This window comes from Panthera tigris, chromosome D1, assembly GCF_018350195.1.
Source record: "Panthera tigris isolate Pti1 chromosome D1, P.tigris_Pti1_mat1.1, whole genome shotgun sequence".
Lineage (NCBI taxonomy): Eukaryota > Metazoa > Chordata > Mammalia > Carnivora > Felidae > Panthera > Panthera tigris.
This window is the reverse complement of record NC_056669.1, coordinates 113,771,254-113,781,467: the sequence shown is the minus strand read 5'-3', so window position 1 is coordinate 113,781,467 and position 10,214 is coordinate 113,771,254. Positions and strand designations below refer to the sequence as shown.

Sequence of the window (10,214 nt, the reverse complement as noted above, 5' to 3'; positions counted from 1 at the left end):
GCAGACTGGGTCCCAGAGGGCGCACACCACAGCCGTGGGGCGGACTGGGCAGACGGTGGGCGGGGCACCTTCTTCAGGGGGGTTCCTGCTGCCTCTGGCTGTTGGGGGCTGGGGAAGAACGCTTATCCATTCAGAGGATGGGGGAGGGGAGGAGTCCCGCGCGGCCCTGCCCTGGGCCTCAGGACACATTTATCTACCCAGCAGGCCTTGTGTGGTGAAGGAACCTTCTAGAACAAGGCTCCATCTTTTTCCCCACAAAGCTTCAGGTTCCCCATCACGCTGACGCTGGGCTCAGTGGGCGTGCACGAGTGTGTGTGCAGGAGTGTGTGTGTGAGTGCACGAGTGAGCTTGTGTGTGCGCTCGCGGGCACGCAGCCCCACCGCAGACGGAACCCGTACCCCTTCCCCCGTGCCCCCTGCAACCCCCAGATCTGCCGAGAACCTCCATGTTCCTAAAGCCCCGCCCCCTCTTCCTCAGACGGGCCCCTTCCCCCCCCCACCCCCCACCCCGTGCAGAGACGCACCAGCCCCACAGCAGCACCCGGGGGTATGGACAGGGCCGGCCCTTGGTCCAAAGACCTGGCCAGGCCAGTCCCAGGTGGGGTGGGACCGCCCTTTACAGTTTATGGAGGGCACCCACCGGCACAGGCTCCCCCTCTCCCCTGTGAGTGGAGGGTAGAGCACCCAAGGGCCCGGAGCCCTGCTGGGTCCCAGCCCTGCCCGACCCAGCTGCCGCGGCGGCCACACGGCACGCGGAGCTGACCTCAGAGTTCGACCCCTCCTATCGGTGACCGGCTGCTGGCGTGGGGGCTCCCTTGGCCCCGCGGGATGGCGCCGGCCACGCAGGGGCAGGGGACGGGCTGCAGGCCCCGAGGCGGCCCTCCTGGGGCAGCACGGTCGGCGCTGGGAGCCGCTCCGCTGACCGGCTGACCCCGCGGCTGTGGGCGGCACCCGACTCGGCGCCGCTGACCCCCCCGAGGGGATCAGGTGTCAGGGCGCGCCACCTCTTCCTGCGGGTGAGGTGACTAATCCCCCACCCCCTGGAGAGAGCAGGGCCCCCTGCCTGGAACTGCAGCTGGACAGCAGGAAGGAACCTGACAGGGGGGCAGCCCAGCGGCCCCTGCCCGGATTACGCCAAGTTATTTCTGGAAGGAGCTACAAGCTGGGTGTGGTCACCAAGGCCACCACGAGGCTCTTCCCACGGGGGAGGCTCCTCCAGGCCGTGGCTTGGGGCCGCCACCCTCGGGCTCCAGGAGGGTGTGGGGGATGGGCTGTCACCTCTGGGGCAGAGGTATGTGGCCAGAAGAGGCCCCAGTGGGTCAGGGCTGGCCCGGGCCCCTCGAGACCTCACCTCCTGCGGCCTCCGTGGGAGTCTGGCCTTGGGGAGCCCTTGGGGGCTGAGCGAGGGGTTCGTGGCTCTGACCGGGAAGGGGTGCTGCACGCCTACACTTGGAGAGCACAGACTGGGGGCGAGCTTCTGCCCAGAGACGGGGAGGCCAGGTGTTCCCAGAGACGGGGAACGAGAGGGACGCAGGATGCTGGGAGCCTATGGCCGTGGCCGGCGGGCCAGGTCACAGTCGTCTCCTGGCCTGTCCTCTCAGCATCCCCACACTGTCCAGGGACACTGGAATCTGGCAGAGTCCCGCCTCCCCCAACCGGCCCTGACCCGTTGGAGAAGGCGGCTGCGTCTGAGGCCGGACCCCCGGGGCACAGCTCCACCGGACGCTGGAGACACAGGGCTGCCTTTGGGGTGCGCCCTTCCGGGTGGGCGAGGTGTCGGGGGACACCTGCACGGGACCTGGGCACGCCTCCGCCCAGTGGCACAGTGACACAGTGACACGGCCTGTGGACCAGAGGCCGCAGACGACACGCCCACCTACAACGGAACGGCCAGAAGCCGCCAGGACCACTGCACCCCGGCTCGGCAGAGGGACTCACGACCCCGGACACCACTGGGAACGTCAGCAGGGCGCCGAGAACGACCGTTCCAGAGGGGGACACGCGGGGCACGGAACAGGACCCCACGAAGGAGAGGAGGCGAGGGCACTGCCCAGGAGCGTGTCTGTGAGTCGTCTGACCCACGTGGCCCAGGCGGAGCTGCCTCGGTGTGGTCCGGGGAGGCGCGTGGCAGACGTGCTGTGTCAGGGCTGCTCCGACGTCCGGGTCCACGCGACAAAGGGCGCAGCGACATGGGAGCCGGGGTGCACGCTGGCGGGCGTAGCACAGCAGCCCCCGTGCGCCGGAGGGGCACCTGCCCGCTCAGCGGCCTGGCGGGACCGGGCACAGGTGGGCAGGCACACGCATGACTCGGAACAGAGCCACAGGGGAATAAGGCAGAAAGGGCGACTTGAGCGGCTGAGGTGGGAGACTGTGGCGTCCGTGGGTGGGGGTCCCAGTCTGTGCGGCTGCAGGCGTGGCTGAGGGGGGCCAGGACAGGCGGACAGGTGGCCGAGGTGGGCGTCGGGGTCAGCGAGGACCGGGCCTCAGCTCTGAGTGAGGGGGCCCTGGGGGCGTGGACAGAAGCTGTCGGCTCAGCCTTGTCCTTCAGACCCCCGCTGCCGGAAGAAGGGGGAGACCAGAGGGGAGTGAGGCGGGGTCAGAGGTAAAGGTGACAGGTCAGCCAATGCACAGGGGGAAGGAGGGCGCCTGAGGGAGGGGCTGGGAGGCGGGAGCTCAGCAGTCCCCACCCCCCCTCCCCCACGCTGCCCTTGACCATTAGCTGCCCTGTGAGGATGTCAGGTGGACAGGCGGGTGTGCGGGGCGGGGCGGGACAGGGCAGGAAGCAGCCCTTGCTGGGCTGGGAAAGAGGGGGCAGCCCTCCCACTGGGGAGTTGGGGCATCAAAGGAGTGAATGTAGACAGAAAAGACGGGGGAGGGGGGGTGTGGAGTGGAAGGTGGGGAGGGGAGGGGATGGGGAAGGGGAGAGGAAAAGGGACAGGAGAGGAAAGGAGGATGGGAAGGGGGAGGGAAAGGTGGGGAGAGGAGGAGAGAGGACCAGAGGAGAGGGGATGGGGGAAGGGAGGGGAGGGGAGGGGAGGCGGGCCTCCTGGGTGTCCTCCAGAGACAGGACCTGGTCGCGGGAGAGAGTCCTTTGACCAGATTTAAAATACCAGCCGTGCCCGATGACCGAGGGTGTTGGCGACATAAAGTACGGATTTCTGTCCACGGGGAGAGGGTGACCGAGGTGGGCAGGGCCTGGAGAAGGTGTTGGCTGTGTCCACAACCTCTGTAGTGGTGGCTTTCTCACAGGTCATAAAATCCACCAGTGTCACACCCAGGTTCTTATTTCTTTACAGAATAGAATAAAAATAAATTGTCGGCGTTACCGTTATAAAGCCTGCGCGCCTGGTCCTAGATGAAAACACATTCCTGACGGAGGTCCGGGAGCCGAGCAGGGGTGAAAGCAAGACCCGCCCAAACCATTAGGCACGTTTCTGATGGCGGGGGTCGGGGGGGGGGGCGGCTAATGAGATTGTGATCAGCCCAGGGGCCCAGGACGCCTGCCTGCCCAGTGCCCAGCTCAGGGGCTGGCGGGAGGGTTCCGGAAAGGGTGCCCAGGACAGGTGCACGCTGACGCGGCCCCAGGAGGACAACAGCCCAGGCAAACAGTCTGCGTGGCCCCCTGTGGGGCTCAGGGAAGGCAGTGCCCCTGGCCCCGCTCAATCTGTGCCCCCACGAGCTCAGGGCTACCTTGTCCCTCTTGAGCACCCAGGTCGCCTGGCCTATCCAGTGACAGCAGGTGAGGTGCCCTGGGGCAGCCCGGGTGTCTGGAGTCTGTCCCTGGGTAGTAGCCCCGACCTCGCATCCCCTAGGCTTGGTTTTGAGGGTCCCAGGTAAAGCTCAGGGGTGAGGGGGCTTCTGCCCCCCCCACCCCCGGGCGCTCCACCCCCACAGCCACTGGCCGCGGGTCCCAGGGGGCAGCCCCAGCCTCATCTAGTCTCATCTCCGGGGAGGGGTCTGTAGCTCCAGCCTGGACAAGATTCCTCTCGTCCGGCAGCCTTGCTCTGTCCTCAGCTGGGGCTCCCAAGCCTCCACGGGGCCACGAGAGGGCCAGCCAGTGTTTCGTGGAAACCAGCAAGAACCCAGGCCCTGCGGAGAGCAGTGCTGGCAGGGGCCCCGGCCCACGGCGGGTGCAGTCACATTCCCGACACCTCACCCGCGTGGTGGGAACGCGCCTGGCTCGTGGAGCCAGCCGAGCTCTCACCGGGACTCCGCCTGCCGGCCCAGGGTCATCGCAGACGGCTGTCCCTGGCGGTGTCCACGCCTCTCCACTCCGGCCATCGGGGAAATGGAGTCTCTCCAGCAACAGCTGGGCTGGTTTCGCAGCTCCGATCCTGGAGAGGCAGGCGCACGGCTCATTTGTCTGCCGGTGGGCGCACATCACACGCCCGCACAGTCCCGGCGTGACGTGCGGATGTGGACACAAGTGGGGGCACCGCAGCCCTGGGAACAGCAGAGGCCCCTCCTCCAGAGGGCCCTTCCTGGGCACAGGGGCGTGGCCCTGACCCTCACCCAGAAACGCACAGGTCCGGCTTACTGTGCATGCCCCCGGGGGCCTTCCTGTGCCCCTGCCTCCCCACCCCACCAACCCCTGCCCCCGCCAGGAGCTAGGTTCACAGTTCAGAGTTAAGTTCACCGACCACCGACCTGGGGGCAGTTCTAACTCCAGCCTGTGGTCTCATGGCCCAAGCACTGGGATGTAGTCTCGTGTCCCCAGGAGCAGCCTGGACGGTCACCCCTAGTGTGTTTGCCGCGTGCCTACTTACCGATAGTCAGCTGTGTCCCGTACGTCAGGATGCAGTGGGGGGACACGGAACCCAAGCGAGAAGACACCCAGGAACGACCCCTGATGGCCTCCCCAGGAAAATGCAACCGGGGGAAGCCGGGGGCTCCCGGACCGTTCTGGGAGCCGCACCCTCTAAGAGGGATGGATCCCAGAGAGGGGTTGTGCTCTGCCACCCAGCCTCTCCAGTCCTGGGGCCTGAGCCAGGACAAGGCTGGACACACCCCCAGTCGCCTCTCCTGGCTACTCGTCACTGCTGGGTCTCTGCTGCTGGTGGGGTGGGCGGAGGGGGGGCCGGTCAGCGGGAGGGCCTGGGTGTGGATGCCCGGCCGCCCCGGTCACCCAGACCGACGCCTCTCTCTGCACGTCACGCACGTCACGGGGGACATGGCCCCAGGCTGTGTGGGCTGCATCTGGGCCCCTCTGCCAATCTTGTGGCTGTGAGTCAACACTGGGGTTCCTGGAGGGAAGGGAGGGTCTGTTTGCTGGTCGACACTTGCTAATCTCTGCCTTCCACTGGGACACTGGGGCCCCTTCTGCTGTGTTAATCCTGAGCAAACCAGGCTCCGTGGCTTGCCTCTGACCTTCTCTTCTGTCCACACCTGCCCTGCCCGCGCTGGGGCCACGCTGGGCCAAGCCTGCCCCCGCCCCCACCTCAGCGGGTTCCAGAATCCCCCTGCTGCTTCTTCTCTCCCATCCAGGGCTGCAGGCCAGGAGAAGGGAGAGGGAAGGTGTGGAGGGGGAGGCACCTGCCCCGGGACCTGCCGCAAGGCAGGGCCCCCGGAACAGAGAGCCGTGCACACACATCTGACGCCTCCTTGGGCTGGCTCTGCCCTCGAGATGCAGTGGCTGCCCCTCCCCTGTCCCGTTTCCTCCTCCCCCACTGCTTCCCTTCCCCTCTGCTGCTCAGAAAGGAGCTTTCTGGAGAACATTTTATTTTGATGTGGTTTCAAGTTTATGGGTAAGCTGTACAGAGAGCAGAAAAAGCTCCTGTCTGCCTTTATCCAGATTCACGGATGTCTGCACCTCAGTCTCTCGGCTTTGCTGTTTCCTCTCGTGTGTGCACGCACTTGCCCACCGTCTGTATCCACGTGTTTTTTTTTTTTTTTTAATTTTTTTTTCAACATTTTTTATTTATTTTTGGGACAGAGAGAGACAGAGCATGAACGGGGGAGGGGCAGAGAGAGAGGGAGACACAGAATCGGAAACAGGTTCCAGGCTCCGAGCCATCAGCCCAGAGCCTGACGCGGGGCTCGAACTCACGGACCGCGAGATCGTGACCTGGCTGAAGTCGGATGCTCAACCGACTGCGCCACCCAGGCGCCCCCCACGTGTGTTTTCTAAGCCACATGGGTTTGAGAAGCATGGCCTCTGCCCCTCCATAGGTGGGTGGGTGTGTCCTAGAGACAGGCCAGGGGTCGCCCTCAGCAGAGCCAGCAGGGGCACGCCGCACCCTCTAAACCAGGGCCCTCTGAGGTCCTGAGCCGGTTATGGTCATCATGGCCGCACATTCTCCAGGATTCGATCCAGGACCACATGTCCTCAGCCTTTCTCTGTGTTCCTTGACCATGGCCTTTTCGAGGCCTTTTCGAGGGGTGCAGGCTGGTTATGTTGGATGGCACCCCCAAATCTGGGTCCGTGTGCAGCTTCCTCCCCCTAGGATGGAAAAATAACAGTAAAGCTGTGCCCTCGGGGCATGGCTTCTGGAGGCACCCAACGTCGGGCAGAACCATCGCCGGGATGGATGTCCACCTGCATCACTGGGCTCAGGATGTGTGGGCCAGGTCTCTCCACTGGAAGCCACCCATGTTCCCTGGAACTGGGAAGGGTCTGATGGGCGGAGCTGGGGGCCCCGTAGAGAGCTGGGTGCCAGCCCGCCTCTCTAATCCCTCCCGCTCTCCTTAGTTGGCATTCTGATGCGGGGAGACCTTCCTCTTCTTTCCCATTTGTTTATCTTTCCTTGATTCATCTATATCAGTAAAAGCTCATGAACTTCTATTTGCGGTGTGAATCTATTTAAAAATATAAACCCATCAGGAAAAGAGGGGGCTGGGAAGCTCTAAGCTTCTGTTCCCTACAGACACACTGGCACAAACAAGGACGAGGTGAGCCAGCTTTGCCACAGCTCGAGACCGTCAGAGGAGTGCAGAAACCAAGCTAGTGTCCCATCAAGAAAGGGCCGTCTTCAAAATGATAGGAAATCTTTGGGGCATTTTTTCCCATCCTTGCCCCACCTCCACCCCAGTGCAGTGGCAGTTTTGGCCTTGGCCTGGCAGCCCAGTTTCCCATTATTCCTCCCCCAAAACCAGAAGGAGCAGAGAACGCCTTGTCTGCCAATTATTGTGTACGTCTGTTCTAACCTGTCTGGTGGGTACCTGAAGGGCTGACACAAGGTGCTCATCTCCGTTTTGCTTAACTTGGGACCTGGGTGGCCAAAGCAGTAGGCGCGGCTCTTGTAAGCCTCTAGGTGACCACAGACCCACAGATTCCTGGAGCAAGGGGTCACAGGTGGAGACACGCAGTGGTCCACCTTCAGCCTGCACCGATTCAAGTGGGGCTCTTCAGGAAATCAGGACGTGAAAGCAGCTATGTGCAAATGGGAGTTTGGAAAGCCACATCCTTGTTCAGGCGAGACCCCCGGGCTCAGAGCAAGCCTGCCCGAGTGCTGAAGACCTGTCCCAGCACAGAGCCAGGCTGTAAGACTGCAGAAGCTCGAGATAGTTGAGAAAACTCTGCCAGAGCATGAGCTGAACGCGAACTAAAGGAGCAGAGACTTCAGCGATCACACCAGGCAAGGAACAGTCTTTGTAAAAATGTTTGGACGAGTCTCAAAACAAATGGACGGGACAGCCTTCAACAACAATGAAAGGAAGCAAGGAAATAAGGAAGGAGGAAAAGAGAAGAGAGGAGAAGAAAAGGCAGAGAAAAAAACCCAGCAAACACTGGAGAAGACAGAGGTTCTAATTTCCAGAGCTACCATAATTATAATAGTCACGTCCCCAGTTTTCAATGAAAATCACAAGGCTCACAAAGAAGACATGGCCATTAAAAGGAACAAAATCAACCCCGAGGAAGATTTACTGGACAAAGACTTTGGAACAGCTGCGTTAGGTGTGCTTGGAGGGCAAAGGGGACCCCAGATGGGAAATAAAAGGCAATCAGGAAACCGATGCGTGCCCAGAATGAGAATGTCGACAAAGAGATAAAAACCGTTATTAAGAAACCAGACAGGAATTCTGGAGCTGAAACGTACAACAACTGAAGTGAGGAATTTGCTAGAAGGAAAGAGTGAGAAGTGCGCGTGCAGGAGGGGCACTGGGCTGACATACGCACAGTGAGTGACCCAGGAGAGAAGAGAAAGGGGCAGAAATGTTGGAAGGAATAAAAGCGAAAACTTCCAAGAAGCGCGACAGTCTCCAAGTAGGATCGACTCCGAGAGATCGACACCAACACACATGGTAATCAGACCGCTGAGAGACGGAGGGATGACCCTGGAAGGGCCGGACAGAAGCATCTTGGCACGTGCATGTTCTCTCCACCGAGAGACTGTCGGCTGACTTCCCACCAGAAATCTCAGGAGACAGAAGGGAGTGGATGGTAAATTTGAAAGTCCTGGAAGAAACAGCAGCCAGCCACGAATTCTCTCCGGGAGAGCTGCTGTCCTTCGAAAACGAGGGAGAGATTAAGACATTTCCAGAGAAACAGAAGCTGAGGGAGAGCCTTATTACAAGACCCGCTTTACGAGGAGTACGGAAAGGCGCCCCTCGGGCTGCAATGAGGGACACTAGACAGTAGATCGAAGCTGTACGAGGGAGTGAAGGTCTCCTGTACAGCTAAGCATGTGGGCAAATATAGAAGTCAATGTTACTACAATTTCTGTTTGCCCCTCCACTTTTAATTTTGTACGGGATTTAAAAGACAAGTGCATGAAAACCACAAATCCGTGTTGCTGGGCGTCCACGGTAGCAGCCGTGACTTGTCACCACAGCAGCACAAGGAGCGTGCATACCAGAAGCTCGGTCGGCAGCGGGCCCACGTGGGCTACGGAAGCCTGGGGTGTTGGGTGGCCCCACGAGCAGCACAAAGACGCCCATGGAATAGACACCAAAGGAAATGAGAAGGGAATCAAAGGCATCACTACAGAAAACCAACGAAGCACAAAAGAAGGCAGTCACGGGGGGAACAGAGAACCAGAAGACGCACAGGAGGCGAACAGTAACTCTGTGGAGGAAAGTCCGTCCTTGTCAGTGCTCACTGCACATGTGCACAGGTTGATTTAATCAGGGTCGATTCATGAAACCCCCGCCAGGGGCACCTGGTGGCTCCGTTGGTGAAGCATCTGACTTTGGCTCAGGTCACAAACTCACAGTTTGTGGGTTCGAGCCCTGCGTCGGGCTCTGTGCCGACAGCTCGGAGCCTGGAGCCTGCTTCCGATTCTGCGTCTCCTTCTCTCTCTCTCTCTCTCTGCCTCTCTCTCTCCCTCCCTCCCTCTCCGTCTCTCTCCCTTTCTCTCAAAGACAAATAAACATTAAAAAAATTAAATAATTAGGAATGCAAGCTGGTGCAGCCACTCTGGAAAACAGCATGGAGGCTCCTCAAAAAACTAAAAATAGAACTACCCTACGACCCAGCAATTTCACTACTAGGTATTTATCCACGGGATACAGGGGTGCTGTTTCGAAGGGACACATGCACCCCCATGTTTATAGCAGCGCTATCGACAATAGCCAAAGGATGGAAAGAGCCCAAATGTCCATCGACGGATGAATGGATAAAGAAGATGTATATACATACAATGGAGTCTTACTCGGCAACCGAAAAGAATGAAATCTTGCCATTTGCAACTACGTGGATGGAACTAGACGGTATTATGCTAAACGAAATTAGGCCGAGAAAGACAAATATCATATGATTTCACTCATATGAGGACTTTAAGAGACAAAACAGATGAACATAAGTGAAGGGAAGCAAAAATAATAGAAAAACAGGGAGGGGACAAAATAGAAGAGACTCATAAATATGGAGAACAAACTGAGGGTTATGGGAGGGGTTGTGGGAGGGGGGATGGGCTAAAGGGGTCAGGGGCACTAAGGAACCTACTCCTGAAATCTTTGTTGCACTATATGCTAACTAATTTGGATGTAAATTAACAAATAAATAAATTAAAAAAAAAAAACAAAGAAAGAAAAACACAATCCAAGGGCACCTGGCTGGGCCAGTCGGTAAAGCACACAAGTCTTGATCTCGGGGTCCTGAGTTCAAGCCCCACGTTGGGTGTAGAGATTACTTAAAAATCAAATGAAACAAAACAAAAATAAAAGTAAATGAGAACCACAACCCAACTACACGCAGTCTGTAAGACACTTGCGTTAGAGCTAAGGTTGCAGACAGGTTACGTGTGAAAGCTTAGAAAAATACCTTCCGTGCAAATG

General features: G+C 59.4%; 1 protein-coding gene across 1 annotated transcript in view; it reads left to right on the top strand.

Annotated features, from left to right (window-relative positions):
* Positions 1 to 548: 548 nt before the first annotated feature.
* Positions 549 to 10,214, top strand: part of MUC5B (mucin 5B, oligomeric mucus/gel-forming) — a 49,104-nt gene continuing 39,438 nt past the window's right edge. Inside the window, exons 1-6 of the mRNA XM_042959645.1 lie at positions 549 to 597; positions 714 to 786; positions 892 to 1,015; positions 1,713 to 2,285; positions 2,396 to 2,601; positions 4,227 to 4,425. Of these exons, the coding sequence (XP_042815579.1) occupies positions 549 to 597; positions 714 to 786; positions 892 to 1,015; positions 1,713 to 2,285; positions 2,396 to 2,601; positions 4,227 to 4,425 (1,224 nt within the window). The remainder of the gene's footprint in view (positions 598 to 713; positions 787 to 891; positions 1,016 to 1,712; positions 2,286 to 2,395; positions 2,602 to 4,226; positions 4,426 to 10,214) is intronic.